This window comes from Haemorhous mexicanus, chromosome 7, assembly GCF_027477595.1.
Source record: "Haemorhous mexicanus isolate bHaeMex1 chromosome 7, bHaeMex1.pri, whole genome shotgun sequence".
NCBI classification, from domain to species: domain Eukaryota; kingdom Metazoa; phylum Chordata; class Aves; order Passeriformes; family Fringillidae; genus Haemorhous; species Haemorhous mexicanus.
The window spans coordinates 23,949,014-23,971,385 of NC_082347.1; the positions used below are offsets into that span (position 1 = coordinate 23,949,014).

The 22,372-nt window shown below is 46.2% G+C and overlaps 1 protein-coding gene across 1 annotated transcript; it reads right to left on the minus strand.

The window, feature by feature from the left end:
• Window positions 1-1,704: 1,704 nt before the first annotated feature.
• Window positions 1,705-13,538, minus strand: WNT8B (Wnt family member 8B). The gene is made up of 6 exons (XM_059851477.1): window positions 13,480-13,538; window positions 7,467-7,500; window positions 6,380-6,518; window positions 4,910-5,035; window positions 2,760-2,902; window positions 1,705-2,369 (listed from the first exon to the last, which is right to left on the minus strand). Exons 1-6 carry the CDS (start codon window positions 13,536-13,538, stop codon window positions 1,812-1,814), a joined length of 1,059 nt encoding a protein of 352 aa, XP_059707460.1. The 3' UTR covers window positions 1,705-1,811.
• Window positions 13,539-22,372: the final 8,834 nt, after the last annotated feature.

Below are 22,372 nucleotides of genomic sequence, written 5' to 3' on the forward strand. Positions count from 1 at the left end.
CTTGACAGGAATGTTCTTGCTCTGATGAGGTCCAAATTCCTGCTGCCTGTGAGGTAGTCCTAGAATCAAGGGACTAATTGATAATGAAGAGACAAATACAGGCTACTGAGTGTCTTTAATATTTCAGCTATGTAGTGGGCAACTGGGCCCTGTCTGCCCCCCTCCCACCCCATTTCTTCCTGGCAGTTGCATTGCAGTTGGATGCATCCTCAAGCAAGCTCAGGAGAGAGCACATCCTTTCCCCTGGTGGTGAGGGCTGAGGTTGTGCTTTCTGGAACTGGTTAGGTCTTCCTGGGCTCAGATGGGTAAGCAGTGTGTTTTAATCGCTAGGACACTTAAATTTCTACATACACATGCAAAATGGGACAAAAGAACACCCCGCCACTTAGACACAACAGCATTTTGCAAGCACTTGGCTACTGATTTATTGCATTGGCTATTCGTTTACAAATATTGGCTACAAGATGGGTCTAATGGCCAGTAACAGCTCTACTGGCTTCTTGTCTGGCTAAAGGACACTTCAAACAGCAAAGTAGATGATCTTATTGCAGCACAGGGGAAGATTGCTTTGATGCTGCAGTGAGCTTCCCCAAGTCCTGCAGCTGGCAGCTTCTTACCTACCTCCCCTCCCTTCCCTCAGCAAGGGAACAGAGATGCATCAACCAAATCTTCCTGCTGCTTGCTTAGCCTATAGAATATATACAATAAGTGGTAGAGGAAAAACTGTTATGTATACATCACAGTAACTGTGCAATAAATTAAACTTCAAAGTGCTTCACTTTACTATTTACACCACCATTAAATAGTAACTGACATTATTTTCTCAGACTAGGAAGAAGTATTTAGTTAGTTAGCTGACAGGGTAAGAGTGCTTGGCAAGTACACCAGGACATGGGGAGGAGGCTCAGCTTGGCAGCTCCTCTCTGGGAGCAGTTTGGGAGGAAGGAGGTAGTGGAGAAGTGTGAGGGCATCTTTATGGCATCAGTCGGGGGCTTTGATAGGAATGCTGGCCTAAAAAGGGAGACCAGACCTGGGGACTTGGAAGACACAGAGAAAGCATGTAAAAATGAAGTGATGGGACCTCTGTTTTGGACAGCTGTGTAATGAGCAGGTCAAGCAGCACTTTTGATCTTGCTGCTGCCATTTCAAATGTAAAGTAAAGCACTGGAGAGCTTAGCAAAGCTGTCAGAAGGTGGGAAGCAAAGCTATGGGGTCCCTGGAGGCTGGCTTGCTGAGAAAGGAGTTGAATGTCTTTTGTATTCCCTCATAGTGTAGGCCTGAGGCAATAACTGTTTTAGTACCTCTATTTTTTAAAAACCTCTTCTCATTTATAGAGCTCATTTATTTACTGATCTGAGTTGCCCATTTGTTGGTGCCATCTCGGTTTCCTTATACTTTTTATCTCACTTATTCAAAAGCCCAGAGCAGGTGCTTGTTTGAGGAACAGACCAGCTCAAAACAGCAGGAGCCACCAAGACCTCCTGTGCTTTCAGAGATAATGCTATAGTCACTGGATAGAGTAACATTGAATGCTATAGTCACTGGATAGAGTGACATTGAGTTGAAGGGACTGAGTCTCACCTTGTTTTGTGAACACTTGAAGGTCTCCCCCGAAGACATTGCCCGCTGCACTAATGCCCTGTACAGGCAAGGCCTGAGCACTCATACAAGGCTCTTTTGCCTTGCCTAAGCCCTAGTGAGGCAGCAGTGGAAATGAGACAAAACTATGCCAAACAGAAATGGTGCTGGGAGCTGATGGGAAGGGCAGGAGAGGAGAGGGGCAGGCAGAACTGTGGAGGAGCAGAAGCAAGTTAGAGCTTTCTCTTGAGCTTGCGGCTGGCTCCGCCACCTCCGCTCCGCTCGCGCTTCTCCTTGCGGACACAGAAGTACTTGGTGACCCGTTTGCGGCACTGCTCGCAGCGCACGGCGCAGCACCAGTGGAACTTGCAGTTGCAGCTGGACACCATCTCGGCTCGCCTCTCCTCCACCGCCAGCCCGCAGTCCCCGCACAGCCGCCGGCAGCTCCGCTTCTCCCACTTGCTGAGCGCCTTGCCCCTCTTCAGGCACTCCCTGCCCTCTGTGCCCAGCAGCCCCAGGGTCTTGTTCTCCAAGCAGTAGTCAGGAGAGTCTTCCAAATGGACCAGTTCCTTCTTGGAGATGGAACTGAAGGTCTCAGCAATGGCACCCCGGCTGGCAGCGCTGTTCCCTGCTCCCTGCAGCAAGTCCACCTTCAGGGCTTTGTGGTACCTCTCCTTGAGGTAAGTGCCCACCTCCCGAAACTCAGGCAACTGCAGCCAGCAGGTCTGGGTGGTGCAGCTCCCCGACACACCATGGCATTTGCAAGTCCGCTTCATGGTCCCTTTCACTGCCTACAGGGTGAGCAGAGAAAGGGGTTCAAGAAAAAAACCCCGGAGGGGCTGTTTCTGTGCTGCAATGCATGTAGAACCATGGCTCCAGGCCTGTGGAGGAGTTTGGCATCAGTTCTCCCTGCACAGTAGTCCTGAAGCTCACAGATTTGCTTTTCCACAGTGCTCCCCTCCTTGAACTGGGAGAAAGAGTACTGTAGAAAGTCATTAACACTGTAACACAGAAGCTTTGCTACCTTAGAGCAGACACCATTGTACTGCTGCCATCCCTCCCAAGAAGTTATTTCTTCTGGACACATGTTTTTTAGCCACATCAAATTATGACCCTCCACAGTGAATGCTCAGAGCCAGTTTGGTATGTGCTGTCAGCTCTGGAGGGAGAGAGGCGCTCACCTTTCGACCTGCCTCGTTGTTATGAAGGTTCATAGCAGCTCTGGCATCTTGTCCAGTCTCCAGGGCATCCACAAACTGCTTGGAAATAGCTTCCCCAAAGCCCACATTATCGCTGCAGCCTCCCCACAGCCAGCCTTGTCCCCCTAAGAAAGGAGATGAGATGTGTGCTGTCAAAGAACCAGAAGAGGTTTCAGAAGTGATGGGAGGGAATGGAGACTGTGGGGCAAATCCAGCCTTTCATCACACAGTACTCCCAGATTCCCTCCCATTGAGTTCATGACACTTCTCCTGAGGCCTGGGTAGTAAGTGGCTCAGGCAGGCAGCAGAAGGGTATGTCCTGTACAGCAAACACAGGGCTTTCCAGGCTTTCTATAGAGCAGGATTTAGAAGCTGTCAGTTACTGTGCATTAGCAGACATGCAGATAAGCCTTTGGGTCTCTAATCACTTCTCAAACCCTGACTTCAGCTGGCTCAGAGTGACTTGCAGGGACAGCATCTTGCTAACTTGGATTAACAAACTGGTGGAGGCATCCTGGTCAGAGGCAACAGATCCCCAATTGCCTAGAGCAGCCCAAACCTGACACATGTGCATCAGGGAGGCCGTGGTTTTGGCACACCCAGAATTCTGAGATGATGTTTGGTGTCTTAGAAGGGTCTGATTTTCTAGTTACCATCAAGAAACAAGGGAGTCAGCAAAGAACTGTGAAATTACACAAAAATATGTGGAATGTACTTTTCTTAACTGAGTGGGACCTGAGTGGGACTGGAAAAACATCATGCAGTTTTTTTCCTCCTAGAGAAAGATGCCAAATTTTTAATGAAGGTTTGAAATCTGGAACATTCTGACCCTGACATGCCACATTGGTACATCTTGGGAGTTGTGGTTTAATGGCCTTGTGCTGCCTCTCTGGAAAGGCCTGGCCCTCGCCTGGACTTCCCCAGGGCATCATGATCCCCTCTCCCAGGGAGAGACAGGAGTGTTTCATGGGAGGTGGGTAATTGCAGTGGATGATGCAGTCCAAATCAAGGACTGGGACTGAAGGAAGTAGGAAAACCTTTCACCAGCTTGGATTCAGTCCAATGGCTGAATTGAATCATGCTGTTTTGGTCAAGCCCAAAAGTTTCCTGTGCCTTTCAAGGTTTTAAGTCCACAATGGAAAGTTTTGTATTAAAACCAGATATATTTGGGGGAAAGGAAATGTAGCATGACTAACTTGGTTTTCCAGAGAAGATAGAATTTAATGTGTTGTTGCCCAAAAGTCTTGCTCTGCTAGAGACAGGCATTCCCAAACTTTGAATGGCTACGCAGTACTGGCTGTTTTCAAAGCTATCAGCCAGTAAAGTAAATTACTAAATACTGGACACTCCAGAGGAATTTGTCATAAAGTGACACATACTGACTGCCTAGTGTAGCTGGGCAGGGCATGGCTTTAAAAAGATTTTGATAATTTGAAATTTGACCTCTTTCTATTCAAAACAAAACCCCTAAATGTCAGTGTTTTCTGTGAAAGCTGAGCAGAGAGCTGGGGTGGTGCAGCCTGGAGTTCCCCACCAGGGGTGCTTGGTGGCTGAGGGCCTGGATATCACTGCCATGCGGAGGCTGTGATGGCTGTGTGCACCCACAGTGATTCTCCTGGTTGTGCTCCTGTGTGCCTGTCATGCTTACAAGTGCTGGAGAGGTTTATGAATGCCACCCTGCTTTTTCTCATGGTCATTCTGCTGTGGGGCCAACCTGGTCCTGCAGACCCTGGGAACCCTGAGGTCCCTGACCTGTGCTGCTATAACAAGGTCTGTGCTGCTATGGCAAGATCATTTAGGCGCATGGCAACAGATCCACTCCTCTGCCTGTATGATATAGTCATTCTCTCCAGCAGCTTAAACAGAGTTCTTGATTTGAACCAGGGAAACTGCAACCCCTTTCCTGCTCATTTAATGGAAAGCATCAAGAGCTTGGCTGGTATAAGTTGGAGGTGGCTCCATTAGCTTCCACAGAGCTACTTTGGTTTGAACCAGGGAAAACTTTTCTCTGAGCATTATTCCTGGGTGTGGGGATCAGGATGGGGAGGTGTTTCTGCAGGCCTCAGTGGAGAAGAGAAGAGCTTCTCCTGCAGCCTGGGATGAGTGAGGGGCAGCAGCTCATCCCTCCTTACCCAGCTGTCCATTGCGGGAGTCGTCACAGCCACAGTTGTCAAAATCCCCCAGGCTGCAGTTCCGGGTCAGCGTGTACATGACACCTGCAGAGCTGATGGCGTGGACAAAGGCTGTTTCTCGGTTTGCTGTCAAGGGGGAATACAAAGAGAGCAGATGTGCAAAAGATTTTGTGGCAAGGGCAGTGTTAGAAATTGTTCCTACCATGCAGGAGTCTGCACAGGACATCTGCAGTGGGGAAAACTTTGTGGGGTGGAGAAGAGGCCCTACGTGTCAGATTAGCTTAATTTGGGTTTGAACTGCATGAGGATGGAAGCTCCCAAATATGATCCAGACTGACTTGTGTCATTTGAAAGGGTGTGGAGGAGATAGTACCTGGCTGTCCTTGTGGGAGCTCCATAGTGGTGATATAGCACAGACTGCCAATGTCCCCCACTTCAGACTAACACACCCCAATGGGTAGGGGTCCTCTCCAAGTGTCAAAGAGCTCCTTCCCCACAGTCCCCTCAAGCTGTACCTTCTGCTGAAAGGGCTCTGAGCAGTGATCATACCTACCCACCAGGATTAGTCTGGGAATCATCAGGTGGCTTCACTGAGCCTTTGGCTTTCTTTTAATACCAGCAAGGTATGGATCTGAGCAGGTAACCTTGACAGGAATGGTTCTGGGGCCTGCTTCTGGTCTCAGAGCAGGCCTTGTGCTGCAATTATCTCCTCAAGGTCCTGCTTTGAAACCTTCGTCCACCTCTGCCTGGGGCTCTGGTCTCTGCTGCCAGTACCACCAGAGGCCTGAGGCTCTCCTCCACACCCAGGTCCTGCTTTTACAAAGCAGGTATGAGCATTAAACATAGGTCTCAAGGGCCAGATATGCACTGAAATATTTCCTGGGACCTGCAAATAGGTAAGGAATAGGATACAGTGACAATGACCACAGCCCCATGCCCTACAGTGGCCCAGGTCAGAGATGCTGGTTTTCTGCCTAGGGTGATTCTGACATCTGGAAAATGTAGGAAGACTTTTGTCCTGTCTCTTGGCCAGAGCATAGCCACTGATGAACTTTCCTGCTCCCTTTAGCCTTATACCTCTGCTTGCTACCCAGGAAGCCTGTGCTGGTTCTCTGCTGGGATACTCTGGAACACCATCTTGCAAGGTGTCCAGCAGACCATGTGCAGGTCAGGGGGAATGGATCCTTATGGGGAGAGAGTTGTGTAAGGTTTGTTCCTGTGCCAACTGGATTTCAGCAGGTCCATGGGTAAGGCTGGCATTGCAAGGAGGCCTTGGAGCCAGATCCCGCTGTATCTGGGAGCTGATGGGTGAAGGGATTCCTGGGGAGATCCCTCTGGGTGATTCCTTGGAGAGGCACTTCCCAGGTGAGAATGGAGAAGAAAAGGAGACACTTGGGAAGTAAGGAGGGGTCCACGGGCTCTAACCTGTAGCAAGGGGGTCCCAGTAGTGGTATCCAATACTTTCCTTACCACTGCGCAGCCCGCCGTGGCTGGAGAGCTGCAGTGCCCTCTCCGGGCAGTTCCAGCGGTCCCAGGCGAACTGGAACTTGCACTCCTCGATGCCGCTCTGCGCCCCAGCTGCCACACTGCTGGAGTAGATGAGATAGGCCTAGGAGCAGAGCTGGGTGTCAGCACGGGGACAATGCATATTTTCAACTGAAGCTAACCAGTGTGCCATCTTACAAAGACAAGATGTACAGAGCTCAGAAGGTCTCTCTGGCTTGGCTTTCCTGGGAAGCTCACCACCACCAGCAGCACACCCATTTCCTGCTGAGCTGGGTCAGAGCCTAAGCCTCCCGTGGGAGAAAGTTCAGCTCTTGGCTGTTAGCCACATTAGGAAATGTGTCAGCCAGCCTCTGCCATAGGGAACCCCTTATCTCTCCACCATGAGAGGAAACAGAGCTTTCTGCTGAGATCAGGGAGCTCCAGGCTAGCAGATGCCTCAACCTGCCTTCTTCTTCACCACAGCCCATGGGGGAGAGCTAGTGCTTTGGGGCAAGGTTGCTCCACCAGTGTATTGGGAGCTAGTTGGGCTTGGAGGTGTTCCTGGGGAATAGCGAGAACAAAATCTGGGTAAATTTTACAACTGCTCCTGGCTAAGAAAAAAAGCCTCTGAAAGAGGAGCACAAGGATGTGAGGGTCAAAAATATGGGACAAAGTCCTGGCAATTCTAGTTGTGCTCCTTGAGGAAGTATGTTTTACAGGCCCTACAGAAAATACTCTCTGTGTGGATCAGTGTGGGCCCTGATGCCAACCTGATCTCAGGAAGCAATAGATGTCAGGTGAGAGCCTTGGCTGGCATCAATAGAAAAATCTCCAGAATCTGGCCCCAACCAGCTTAAAAGAACCCCAGGTCAGCATTGCTCAGGGCTCATGCAGCCCAAGGAGCTCACAAGTTCCTGGCCTTTCTCTTTGCCTTGTTGCTGGAAACCTTGGGGTGAGGGGAGCTCTGGCCAAGGCTGAGTGGAGAGGAGTGGGAAGGAGGAGCCCCTCTCTCTCTCCTTCCCTCTCTGGGTTTAGTGGAATCAGAGACAGAGATCAAAGGGATTTCTCTTACCTTGGGGCCCGTCATCAGGAAATTATTCACTGACCTGGAAGATAGAGACAGTGTCAGCAGGGAGGGGGTGATGGTGGAGGGGCCTGGGGAATGCCAGGCATCCCAGGGCTCTCCTCTCACTCCCCCACAGTCTGCCTGTCTCCTGGATGCAGGCACCTCTGGTCTCTCCCCCATGTCCCTTTGCTGCTCCCTAAGGGACAGGACAGTGCTGTTCCCTTCTGCCCACCCTGCTCCCCTCAATCAGGCTGTGCTGGCCTGCAGTTCGTTCACTGCTCCCTCCTTTTGCTTTCCTCTGCTCAGCTACCCTTTGTAGCTATCTACCCCTTATTTAGCTTTCTGGTTCCCCTAGCCTTGCTTTTTACCTCACTTGACTAAACTCAGGATAGCATTTCCCCCAGCCCCAGGAGAGGGACCATGCTGAGGGAAGGAGGGCATCACACCACTGCTCCTTTGCAATATTGCATTGGAGCAGTGGAGAGAGATGCATTGTGGAGAGAGATGCATCTCTCCACATCACAATCCCTTGTTTTCGTGTGGTCTTACTGCTCACACTCTCCTCTTGGTCAGGTTATGGTGGTGGCTGAGCACAAATATACCTGTCCTTCCCATCCTCCTGAACACTGTGCAGGGGACCCTGGGGGTTTGGGCTGGGTGGGAGGTCCTAGACAAAACTAAGGTTTCTGCTGGTCCCACTGAAGTTGTGAAAGGATCATCTCCAAGGGGTCAGGCAGTGTGGCTTGTTTCCAACACTGTCCCTATGGCCTTGCAGAATGGATGCTGTCTGGTGTGATTCTTTCTCCAGTAAGAAAGACTGTTTCTGTCCAAATGGTCAGTCAGCATTGGGACTCCATTTGGTGCAGTGACCACCTGCAGAATTTGGAGAATGGCTGTGTGAATCCTGCTTAGCTGCATCATGGCAGAAAGGACTGACACTTTGAAAAAGCCCAAGAGCCAACTTGAAATATCCCAAGTCAGAAATGAAGTAAGAAAAGAGTCTTCTAAAAATACCTAATTCCACTTTCTCCAGGTTTGTAAAATAACACTCATCACTATTTCTGGTGAGTCTGTGGAACATTTTCCCTGCTGGAACTCAGTACTTCAGAGAAATGGGTGACTGCTATTATCACCCAGAGAGAACGCTGGGGCCAGAGAGGTGGAATGAGTGGATTGAGATCTTGCCGTAAGTGACTGGGAAAATGACAGAGCATGTACTGATAGAAACTTGGTTCTTCAGCTTCTTCTTGAGATTTTGTTCTACTTAAAATGAGCCGCAAGTATTCCCTCATAAAGGAGAGAAAGATACTGTCTTCTTGTGCTACAAATCCAGCACAGACACTGTGGGAGCATCCCAGGGAGGGCTCAAGCACTGTCAGAGGCAGGCAGTGCTGTCCAAAGCTGAGGGTCATAGTGCAGCCCTGCCATAGACACGGGGACAGGACTGGTGCCCAGACATCAGACATGTGAGAGATTGAGACAGGGTGCTGTCCTGACCTGGAAAACCACTTGTGCAGTTAGCAAGCCCATTTCACCTCCACCAGAATTGCACCCTCAGAGATCCTTTCCAAAGCACACCACAAAAGGAGGTCTCATTACTTTAGCTTGGTCAAAATCACAAGAAACCTGATCTTTGCTGTTACAGTGTAGAGTTATGAGAAAGAGTTTGGAACATTTCATTCTGGCAAGTCTAGCTTTCTTTTGTTTTGGTTTGGTTTTTGTGGGTTTTTTGGTGAAAATGTGTTGATATTGATGAAGCTTTCTTTGGGAAAGATTCCCCTGGGTCAAAACAGGAGTGGGCTGTGAGAACAGGAGATTCTTTCCCTTTGTTCCAGGCTTGGGATTCAGACCCGGCTGCGCTCCAGCCCCCATGGGTACTTTAGCACGAAGTCGATGGTTGTTTTGTAGAGGAATTTTCCTTTGGAAGCTGCTTCTGCATTGTACAGCTAATTAAATATTTCCTGGGACTTGGAGAGACGGCATCTGTAGCTGAGTGATTAGAGCATCGGGTGACCTGAATCACACAGGGCCATGAACCTGGGGCTAATCAGACTGTGTAAGCTCCATGGGTCCCCATCCTAACGCAACTGGGTAGCAGCATGAACAAGTCATTTTTCCATCTGGTTTCCCTTCTGTCCATTGCCTTGACCTTAAGTGCTTTGCTATGGGGACCACACTCAGGATGGTGTCAGTGTGAATCTGGGCCCCTGGTAGCAGCTGTGAGAAAACTCTGGTAAAATGCTCCTACTCAGGCAAGAGCTAGAAAATTGCAAGTCCTCTCTTATCTTGTTTTTGTCACCAAAAGAAGAGATATATCTCATTTGCATTGCTTCCCATGTGGGTAGGAAAACAAATTCACAGTGTATAGAAGGGATTTGCCTCAAACCCTTGGATTAGGAACATCTGAGAAGTTGCAAGGACGGCTTTAGGAGGAGGATAGCAATCCACAACATCAGTTTACAGCAAACCAGCCTGTTAGCAGGAGTCAATTGACGTGACTGCACTGAAGCAGAGGATCTGTTCCTTCCAGGATAAACTTCAAGATCCACAAAAAAGCCAAGTTCATGATATGCCAATTCTCCATCTGCAGCTGAGCAAATGATACAGTAGCAATTTCCCAGCAGGATATTCTAAACAGCAGAGAGACTGAACGCATTTTCCTTGAGCTCAGATCAACAGGCAGGCAGGCTGCTGGCTGGGTTTGTAGGACTTAGACAAGTAAAGGATTCAGAAAGTTTCAAGTGTTTAGTATACTTGACACCCCAACATTTAACTCTTGCAGCTTCAGGTGGGCTCAGGAAAAAGGAAGATGGGACTATCATATGGCTAGGGGCTGGCTGAAATTTTTCTTACTTGTGTTGAGGGGGAAGGAAATATAGTAATGGAGACAGAATTTGTGTGCTTTTCTTCGCTCTTATAATTTAGCTAAGAAAAATGCATCTCTATTCTGTATATAGTCGCCAGTAAGGGCAGAAAGCAATTAAGCCACTACTTGCACAGATGCAGTACAGTAGTGACAGTGTCTCTGGAATCATCTCTGTGCTGCAAATAGGAATCACTACCAAAATCTCTCTTCATTGTTTTCTCTGTAGTGTGATTTTTTAAAAGAAACTATCTATTTCTACTAAATTTTCATTCCATTATAAAGGAAAGCAGAATGTAATACTAAACCAACTAAGTAGTTGCATTCATAGCTGATGTTAACCAGCCAAATTTCTATGACATTGGTGATTTTTTGTATCACACACATGAAAAGAGACACATGAAGTAAAATCTCTTCTCTGAGAAAGCTCAGGGAGTTTCTAGTTGTGTAAACCCCTTTCCCTCCATCTTCAAACTGCAGGGCAGCATTACAGGGACTGAAGCGGAGCAGGCTCATAGCTGAGTGGGCTGAGGGAGGACACCCCCGAATTCCTCTGTCCCCTCCCCAGGCTGTGCAGGGCCCTGGCCAGGACACACTGCTTCCCTCAGCACAACTCTATGTCACCAGGTAAAAAGTAAATCTAGGGCAAGAGATTTTCATTGGATCCAATATTAGAAAATTACCTGAAAGCTAGTGAATATCTTCAGCAGGAGTTTTCTATCACAGTTTTATTGAATCTGAAAGCAAAGAACCTTGCCAGGCTGTCCCATTATTTTACTTAAATCAAGTACTGATAAGCCTCTGATAATTCTGTCTCAGTTACAACTTTAACCAATAACATCGCACTCCTCAGTTTAATATGCCCTGAGAGCCTTACCTAATCTCTCATTACAATATTTGTCTGATACCTTACCACCCACTCAGGCTACTGTGCTGCTGGTTCTGCTCTTTAGAAAATGATAAAGCTGGATTTACATCTTTACTGTTATTATTGTAAATAGAGAAAATGGATAGAATTTCCTTTTGGGTCTGAGTTTTGTTCTCAATATGAGCTCCCCGAGGTTATTAGAAAATCAGGGAGGCTGGAAACCAGTGGCAGTCCCACAGCTGAAGTGTAAAAAATATATTTAGGAGAAAACTACTGAGATCTTTATATTATTCCCACAGGAGAGGAGACTTGGCAGAAACTCAATAACATTTGGAATTTTACTTATTTTTTCTTCATTTTTTCTCTATTTTCTATATTTATTTTGAAGATTTTGTTCCTAAATGCAACCCTGACATTTTGATCACCTAGAAATAATACATTGATTGAACGGTCCATTAAATGGTAAAAGCTAATCCAGACGCAAAGAAGGGAAGTGGCCACATACATATATATAAAAAACGTTTTATGTTGTTCTATATTGCTCCCCCACCATGTTCCCACTCCCAATTCTTGTGATTAAATCATAGGAAAAAAATAACATGTTTTAAGCCGTTGGATCAGATAGAGAAAACCAGCCCAAATTTCAAGAAGAATTATTTTATGATTCCCACAAATTTGTCTTTTTTTCTCCTCAAGAGTTAAGGGACAGTGTCTGCAAAATGATAATTTCAAATAAAGGTTGCAATTTTCCTTTTTCTATTTAACTCATGACCTATGAGCAATATGCAGAGAGAAGCGGTGTTGTCTTGATTTATAAACTTTTCTCTTAGATAAAAACTGCCGAGAGACAGGGAATTTAAACATCCAACTTTAGACTGAAAATGTCTTGGATGTCCATATTATGCTCTACTTTGTGTGCTGAAATTTCTCTGCTTTGAACTGTTTCTTTAAAATGTTGGGTTTTTTTTCTTTTAATGCATTCTAAACCTGTTTTTATTGAGGAAAGCAAGACACATACACAGGAAGAGCAGAAAATAACAATAAAATCAGCACGATCTCTTGCCTAGCCTTTCCGTAGAACATACATATTACTCTTGTTCCGGAAGGAAGGTTTATCTTGAGTGTGCTGATTTATAGTATTTAGACATATACAAATTGTTGCATATTCTTTTAATGAAAGGAGTAGAAAACCTCTGAAAGAACACAAATTTTACTTCAGACTAACAGGAATGAGTTCCCATTTATTCTTTAGTTTCTCTTTTTGTAATTTTGATTTCTTTTTTTGTAATTTTGATTTCTCCATCCATGGTAATAACCCTAGAGATCTGCTATGGAGAAGGCAGGGGATTTTAGTAATTGAATAGTAAAAGACTTTCCTTGCCATTAGAGATAAGTCTGTAACCCACTGAGCAGATTCCCCAGGGCATCACTGCAATTGAGAAAAAAAATTGCATACTCAGTAAAAATCACATAGGAAAAATACCTGCAGAAACCATTTCCCTTTGGGAATGGGACTGATATATCCCACAAGGAATGATACAAGATTTGATGCAAGCATAATCTCTTTCTGTTCACCCTTAAAGAACTTTTTGGGAAATAAATATAAAACCTTCCTCAGGACAAAGCAAGAGGTCCACAGGAGATGGCCACAGATTTCTGCACAGCAGAACTGGTCTGATGGGACTCAGGTGGTTGGAAACCAAGCTGTAGCAATTGCCCTGGCAAAAGCAGCTCCCCAGGAAACCCTAATACATGAATTTCAGACAAGAAATTCTGCCTCTGTGTGTGCCAAGGAGCTGGGCTCTCAGGCTGCTCATCCAGAGTGACACTCGTGTGGATCTAATTCACCCCTGCGGGCTCTGAGCTCTTAATCACGGACTGTCCTCTTTGGGGAGCGTGAGAGAAGCCCCACTTGATTTAATTAAGACAAGAGACAAGCTGACTGGGAGCCTTTGGAAAAACAGAAGTCTCTGGCTCTTCCATTGGGTTATCTTCCCACTTGAAAGTGAGGGGCTAGGTCTCAGCATCCACTTTCCCCTATTTTACCCCAGCTTACAATCTGGCCCCTAGTTATTTTTGGGAGGTGCAGGGAAAAAGAGAGACTTTCATAGATCTAACCTCTCTGCCAATGAGTGTGTAGGGACTTGGTTAAATATCTGATTCCATTAAAGACAGAACTGAGCTAAGTGAGAAAGAGGAGACATTTAGGAAGGTGAAGAGGAATTTCCTTAGGTTATCTGGGAAGAGCACCTGCCTGTGACACAGGCTGTGATGCTCTTGATACTCACCAGGCATAGCAGGACTGGAAGAAGGGAGTGAGGAAGAAGATGCCCAGATAAGGGTCCATGTGAAATATAAAATCCAAATAAAGAGGGAGAAAGAAGATCCTAAAAAAAACCCCAAACTTGAGTACCACCACCACCAGAGAAAAGGAAAAAAAAAAAGAAGCACAACTAATTTAGGGAAGGGATGGAGTTACTTTCCACCCGGCAGTGCTGGTGTGATGAAGAGGCGGATGCCTCCTGAATCCCACCTTCTGCAAAGGATAACCAATCCTAAAGTAAGAGCTAAAGGGGGCTGGTGAAATGGAGCCGCAGAACTTCCTAAGAAGAGATTATCTACTTAATTAAAGATTTTTTTTTTCCCCTAAGTCCTTCAGCCAATCAGGACTCAAGTGCCAGAGAGAGATTGAACTGATGAAAAGAACACCCCAGGTTCCTCGAAGACAAATGCACCACGAAAGGGATAAGAGGGAGGGAAAAGGGGGGGAAGAGAAAAAAAAAAGAAAGAAAAAAAAAAGAGAGAGAGGGATAAAGAAAGAGACAGCAAATCCCTTAAAGTAATCACTAGATTCAATCTCCACCAACACTGCCCTGGCTCTCCATTCCTGGCAAAGGCAACTGGAAGGGCTGCTTTTGAAGCGTCCTTTCCTCCTCCTGCCTTGGAAATACTGCTGATCTGGGGTGCACTGGGTACTCTGGGGTGGGGGGGATTGGGCTCAGGCTGTCTGCATTTGCTGCTTGGGTCATAGATATGAGATCATTGCCTCAGTCTCCCCCAGAAGTTTAAGGAGAATCAGGGCCAGTTCCTACCTCCATCTGCTTCTCCTTGGTCATGGTGACCTGCTCTTTCTTCCCACCTCCTGTTTGCATCAGGCCATCCTCGTCCCAGGAGAAAGGCCTCTGACTAAACCTTCCTATTCCCCCTTAATTTTTTGCTTTTGGCATTTCCTACAAAGTCCATGGGAGGGGGTCTTTGGTTTGGAAGGGTTAGCAGTCTCTCACTAAGGGCTTATCCCAGGCCAACAGCTCCTGGGGCTACTTAGAAGTGCATCCAGTCTGTGTCAGCTGGCCACATGGGACATCCCAGTTAGCTGTCACAGCACCCACCACAGATACCCTGATTGGGCCTAAATCAACATGACCAGTTGTATCACCACATCCCAAAGCCACAGGAAGAGCTTCTCCACACTATGCAATTGAATTTTTTGCTGTGGACATGATCAGCCTAAACATGGGCTGAGGCCAGTCAAACTCATTTCATCCAGGGCACAGCTACCAAGCAGAAGTGCTGGACCCAGGCAGGATTTGAAGAGGACTGAGACCCTGTAACTGACCCATCAGGCAGGGCTAGCAGCAGGTTGAGCTTTGCTTGGGGACACTTCAGATGGACTGAAGTCCCTCCTGGGTTGCAGAGTCTCAGGAAAGGAAAGCTGCTCAGCAAAGATTTGGTCTCTGATGGATTTTGGCTGTCTCACACTGAGCCCAGCTGTGCTAAAGTCAGGGATCCCTGGCCAGGCACAGCAAATAGGACACTGCTGGCAAAACACGACCTTTGCCTGGAGCGCTGCCTGTCCAGCCAGGGCACTGCCTAACCCCAAGGGTGGTGGGGCAGTTTCTGGGCACCTAGGGAAGAAGAAAATGCAGGTGGCAGCAATTTATCCCAGGGCCAGCCAGCTATGCCCCCAGCTGTGTCCTATTACAGCAAGACTGATGGTATTTGCACTCATTAAAGCCCCAGGTCCTGGAGCCCCAAGCATTTTAAAAACTAAGGTGTTATGTATGCTGAGGAAAAGCTTGAGAATTTGCCTAGTAGAAGATAAAACCCAAAAAACTGAAAAGTGAGGGAAAAGAGCCCTTTATTTATTCTTAAATTATTTTTTAAGAATACTAGTTTTAATTATTAATTATATTGAAACAAAATTTCAATGCTGTGCTGTTTAACACAGTTTAATGGTTTTGGTGATCTAATTCAGGTAGTGGAGGTGGCTGTGCTCCCCCTCCCAGGCTGTCCTGGACTCAGTGTAGAGAGCAGCTGCAGAGGCTGCTGCTGCCTCAGGGGAGCTGAGGGTCTGCCAAGGGGCTCAGTCCCACTGGGACAGCACTGGTGAGAGGCAGGAGATGCCACCATCCTGCATTTGGCATCTATTTCTGATGGTAGAAAGGGGAAGATTTTTCAGTTTTTTCTTGTAAGTCTCCAACTGTCTGTTTCAGGATTCTTGAGCTGGAGTTTTTACATTTCTGAGGTCCAGCAGCAACAGCATTTTGAAATCATGTGACACTTCAGACATTTCTGACCAATTGGAAAGGAAAGACACCATTGGGTTCGCTGGGTGAGCTGTTTTTGTTACTCCATGGCAAATTAAGTAAGACGATTACAAAAAGTAGGAAAAAAATAATAGTAGGTGGATCTAAAATAAACAGATGCAATTAATTGTTTTTATTAACTGTTGCAAGAGGCACCCGGGTCTTTCTCCAAGCTCACAGAAGCCCCAGCAGCTTTGGAAACATCAGCCTCCTCTGCCAACATCTAATTCCAATTAAATGCAATACTCACTTTCCTGGAAGCAAGCCTGTTTTTCAAACCAAAGAAGCTGGAGGCAAAGTCTGAAACAAAACTGTCCCAAACATTTTTCAAAGTATTTAATTATGGCTCTCAAAAGCTATTAAAAAGATTCTATGAAGCACTATCTACAGAAATTAGATGCAAAGTTGTTTATCATGTTCCTCAGATTTTGTTATTGTTACTGACAAAAGCTCTGTAAATTTACTAAATGGATGCAGAGAGAAGTAAAACACATTTTATGGCCAGAACAGGTACCTTACCCCACTTGACCTGCTGGCCAATACAGATCTCTTCTGACCTTTGCACTGACTGCTGTGGTGTGTGTTTGACTATTTGTTCATTTCCCAGAATGGCAGGCAGGGCTTGAGGACAACAGCAGATAGAGAACCTGCCACCATCTGCAGTAATTACTTCCAGTTTATTTAAAAAAACCAAGAAAAAAACCCAACCAAATTTTAATAATAATATGTCTAAGTTTAAATTAGAGTTCAGAAAATCTGAACTATCTTAAAAGAGCTTGTACAAGTTATCACAAAAGTCAGAGGAAAAAGTGAAAAAAAAGGCCTTTAATACTCCTGCTTCCTTCCACCCCAGTACCAATGCAACATATGGATTTGAAAAAGAGGTTAAGAAGCGGTGGTAATAATTTCAAGTCTGGCTCACAGATATCTCAAAAGTTTCTTGTTGTCAATGCAGAGTGCCCAAAAAACAGATTTGCTAAAACAAACTGGGCATTAAAAAGGTCAAGAAAGAATTTGACATTTCTTCTGCTCAAAGATATGTGAAAAGAAAAATAAAAGGAAATTAATCTTAACCAGGCAACACACAGAATTCAAACCTGAAAGGGCTGAAATAGTCTCAGGAATGTTCAGCTTCCAGTGCAGTAAGTGAATTTCAGTTGTTTTGACTGTAGCTTTGCCTTTTGAACCAAGTAAATGCATCTTTAATAGTGCCTAAAGTCCGTCAAAACATTCACCAGCACCCCAAGAAGGAGTATGTGCTGCTCACAGCCCTGTACTGGACATGCCCTGTGCTATTCTGCTTCTTCAGTCCAGTGGCTCCAGAAACAAGGCCAAATAAAGGCTGGGGAAATGCAATAGCTTCCATGACATCAACTAATATGCAATGGAAATAAATCTGGAATTTTTAGCATTTTGGCTCTGAAAAGGCAAGAAAGGTGCTGGTGTGCCCAAAAGCCTCTTCGTTTATTTTTGTGTTTAGCTGTATCAGTCAGAGATTGTGTCATTAAAGACAGTATTGAGTATTGACACACCAGAAGATGCCAACAGTGGTGCGACCTCTTTGCTGTAAGGTTGATTTTGTAGCCTAGCACTGTTTCCCCACACTGTTCTGTGCATGGGTGATGCACACAGAGCAGCCTCCTGTGAGGTCTGCTTGTGCTTTACCAGGACTGAGAGGATCCTCACATTTGTAGGTTCTCCGTAAGGTTCATGCAGGGACAGCTCAGTGGATCCTTGTCCACTGCAGTGAACTGTGGGGATGGGACACATCCATCATACATCATAGGAAGTGACTTGACCTGAGGAACCCAAGAAAAATCTACTTGGGAGCCGCTTAAACAGGCCCACTGTTGCACTGGAGACATAAATTTTCTTTCCTTTTCAGGCTCTCAGTGCTCCCTTCAATATTATTATTATTGGGAATACTTGCAAACAAAACTACATTTTGGACTGTAAGAATGAAGAATTAAAAAGACTGCTCAGTGACATGCTTAAAAATTCTTTAGCTGAAACTGTTTGCAAGCACTGCAAGAGCCCTAAATAACTCCAGCTAACTTACAACTGGATCTCCTTCACCCAGATCAGTTTGTTTGGCTCTAGTGCAGAAAGACCGACTGGTTTGGAGCCTCTTTTGTGAGGCTGACAGGAAGAGGTTTAGCTGAGGGATTTATCCAACCCTGTGATTTTTTTCATCTCTGATTTGCTATGCAGTCTAATGACTGTGCAGCTCTGGGTTACCCTGTAATTTGTCCCTCTGATGAGCCAGTCTGCCATGTCAAAGCCGGCAGATGGTGCTCCCAGCTTGGCTTGCAGCTGGGCTGTGGCTCAGCACTCCTGTGGAAGAGGATCCCTGGATTGCAGGGGTGCAGGGAAATGCTGCTCTTCTAGACATGGCCATGTCCAGCACAGACAACAGGCTGTGCACAAGATCCAAGCTTAAAATTTCTCCTTTCCTCCTCCCCACTTCTCCAGACCAAGTATCTTGAGGCCTCAGAGTAGGTAAAGTCCAAAGATGAGTCTGACTGATTGTGTCACGGCAGTGGCGTGGAGCTGCTGGTGGCTGTGGCCACAGCTGGAGGTCAGCAGTGCCATAGTGCAGCTGCCGCCTGTGTGCTGCAGCACTCTTCCCACAGCCAGCCACTGTAGTGGCCAATGAGACCCCTACCAACACCTGGCCTTAGCCCAGGGACAAGCAGATGCTCCCCAGCTCTCAGCAAGAAGGTGGCTGTAAGGCTCTCAGCTGTATGCACAGATCTGTGTCCACACTTTCTCACTGATGTACCCCTTAACATGTCCTGGGACAAACCCCAAGATCAGGGACCAGCAAATCTGGCTCAGCTCTTTGCCCTACAACAGCAATGAAAACTGCATGGGGGGTAAGTCCGGTGAGGTCCTTCCACTTTGCCTACAGCTGACTATCATGACTAACCTTCTGCATTTATCTGGAATGAGTTAAAGCTGTAAAATCATGAGACCAGCTTGAAAATAATACACAGTGCGAGCTATTTGTGTCCAAGTCCTTAATGTACTCTTGGGGCTTGTTTCCTCTGGAAATGGCAGAGCTGGGAACATGCTGTTCTCTCATAAAAAAGGCAAGCTGGGCTCCAGGCAATCGGACTTTCCAATGAACACCCAATGTCAAAAGGCTTGCCAGAAATTATGGGGGTAGTGACACTGAGCAGGCATATAGGGCCTCTCTGTGTTGAGCAAAACTTGCTGAGTGTGGGTCCGGGCTATTTGCCTGAGAGATCTCACACGTTCAGTGTTTGTACATTAAAATACTGGATCCTTTTTGCTCTGTCCTTGGCCAAGGACTCCTCTTGGCCTTGCGTGTAATACTTGTTGCTACTCCTCACGTTGGGAGTGGCTGCATTTTAGTGGTGAATATCAGATCAGCCTATGGGGTGTGGTGGCTCCCAGTGAGCTGTAACGAAAGCTGAATCATTTCCCCATAAAACCCAGGGTGCAGGATCTGGCTCCAGCTCCAGCATTCCCCAGTGTCATCTGCATTGACTAGGACTATTTCTTTTGTCAGAACAGTCAGCTAGTCCCAATAAATGGTGATGATGATGATGATGAGCTTGGAGGCTGAATCAGGCAGCCAAGGTGAAGAAACAGCTCCAAGATGGTCAGGATAAGCTGGCACCACAAAATCTGTCACCAGTCCTTTGCAAATGTCATTGCTGACAGAGCCACTATCAGGCTTTCTGTCACAACCCTTAACACAAAGCACTTTAAATGATAGTTATTGGAAAAATGTTACAGACAGACTGTTGTCGGACAACCCTGACCCCTTTTATAAGTGTCCCAAGAAAGAGGCATAAACAATAAAGCATCACTTTTGTTTGCCTGTTTGGAGCAAGCCCCTTGGCTTTCATACTGCCAGCCTGGACAAGGTTTCACCACTGATGTGGGCCACCACAAAGAGGTGCTTTGAAGAAGCACAACACTCTCTGTAGGAGATTTTTTTTCTCCCATCTAAAATGAACCAGATATTTCAGGTATAAGTGAAGACCATGGTCTGTGTCCTATCAAGATTTTCCCTGAGTCCTAAAAACCACAGATGCAGAGAGTGAAGGAAAGAGAATTGTGGCTAGAAATAATAACCTTTTTTTGAGTGCCACTGTTGAATCACAGGTAGGAAAGAGGGCTCTGTGCTGTCAGGTGCTGCTGAGGGAAGTCAATACATGGTGACAAACTTTTGGCTTGTTATGGTCAATTGTCACAACTGGCAGAAGTCAAGCCTACTTTGTATAAATCTTTTACAAAGTCATTCTTATCTCACCTCTATCACTGCAGCATCCTAGGACAAGGGCTACTGAAACCTCTCAGTATACTTAAGTGTCGGCTGTGGACTAGAGGCCGGTAACTGAGGCATGATATAGATAACGACTTGCCCAGACTCAGGCAGCCAAATGGTGTCTCATATGGTACATCTGAGCTGAAAACAAACCAGGATATAGTCTGTAATAGTGAGAAGAGGGAGCTGAGGGTGCCCATACAACAAATTGCTGCTCAGAAGGAAGGTACCCTATAGCAGAAGATGCAAGAACATCCTGGCTTCTGGCCAGAGGTTGCTGTGAGCTGAGACCCCAGTACACTGGGATGGCACTGCCTCTGGAGTACTAGAAGATCCTGTAAAAAGTCAGCTTTTCCCAAACACTGGCATTTATCTGGGGACCTGTATCTGGTGTCAGAATGAAAATCAACATCAAAGTTTGCACAGGTTTCCCATTAACATTGCAAAGTAGGAATGAGCCCTACTTTGTGGAGGACAAAGCCATGAGAGAAGGCAGCAAAAAACCCCAACCACCACATTAGAAGACACTATTTATATAGTTTCTTTCTACAAATGTTCATATTTATCCTTCACAGGGTAGTATTTTTCAGAATAATGTACTTTTTACATAGCTTTATCCTTACCCATTGCCACTGCAAAAGACAAGCTAACTCCCAGAGTCTGTGTTGTCAGATTGCAGTATATGTTTGGAGACAGAGTCCAACCTTTCCTCTCCTCAGTTTTGAGAAATATGGCAACATAATTCAGACTTCATGCCATCTGGGTGACCGAAGGGGAATCTGTAGGTCAGACACATTGCGCCTGCAATTCCCTGTCCGACTCCAGGGTGGCGATGCTGCCTCAGCTCTTACTCCGGCTAATAATGCGCACTGTGCACTCTGTGAAGGGATTTTTTTATTAGCACCCTGGGTGTGCTGAAAGGTGATTGCATATGGCAGGAGTCATTCTCACAACCACAGTCTGCCTGTTTTTGCTGCATCCGAAGCCTTGCGTGTAGTTGCTGCAACAGCCCTTAGCTGCCCATGGTTTGTAACCAGAGGAAGAACAGAGTGTCCTAAGAAATTACACGTGTCTTGTTTCTGGGATGCTTTTCATTATGAGTATTTACAGATGGTGTCAGTCATTGGTAGTTGATTATGCTAAGAGGAGATAACAGATCCCACCCAGGACACAGGCTCTTCTAATTCCAGCTCAGCCTTTGATCATGGATAAGTTATTCCTCTTTCACATGCCTCAGTCTCTCTCCCCATTCAAATGTCTATTTAGACTCTAAGCTTTTGGAGACAGTGGGTGTCTCATAGCGTGGAGATACAGAATGTAGTACTGATACTCTACAGCACCCAGAACAATGGAAACCTTGATCTTGATGGCAGCCTTCACTCATTATCTTAATAGAAGTATCTAAGTCTATATTTGAAACAATTTATCTGAACAATCCTTTGGCCATACTGACTCCAGATCAGACACATGATAAGAAGGGACAGAGGAAACTGTGTATGTAAAACTATTTTATGTCTTTGAAATTACTGAAGGTGTAACTTTTGCAGTTGGAGTGGAGGTGGGTGCCCTCCAAGTGGCAGCGCTGCACCTCAGACACAATGTATGTGTCATTTCCATTGCCTGCTAGAAGCTTACTTCTGAGTAGGGAAAAGAAATTACCTCCGAGTCTTGGATCCCATAGGGCAATTTTGTAGCAATTGTAGCTCTCTGCAGGGAGCAACTCCTTAGAGAACTGAGTACTACACTGGCACCCGAGAAGGAACTGGTTCCTCTGTTACAAGGGAACACACTCTACCCATCTGAAGAGGGAGCAAAAATGCTGGTTTGAGGAGACTGGACCCTCTAGCCCTCCAGTCCCTTTTCCATTTTTAAGTACATGCTAGAAACACCACGGGAGATAGGAAGCATCAGTTCTTAAGGAAAACTCCCTTTTGACTAAAAAAAAAAATCTCACAAAGGACATTTTAATGGGGAGGTTTTGAGCATAAGTAGTGTGAGGACCATCAATAGTGTTTCACCGTCATTAAGAGAGTGAACTTCCCATCTTGTGTGGCAGAAGAGCCAGTGTGCAGATCCACAGTGTACCTCGCCTCCAAGAGTATGTCTTCCAGCTTTGCTGGGCTGCAAGGAGCAGATCTGTGTGCAGCCTCTACCAGAGAGTTTATTTCATTGGTGTTCTACTACCTCTCTTAACCAAGACATCAGTCAGTCATTCAAAAGACCTGGTAGTGCTTCTTTAGGCCAGTTTGGTGCCTTATGTGTCTTCTCTCCCCCAGCTCAATAGACACATCCACA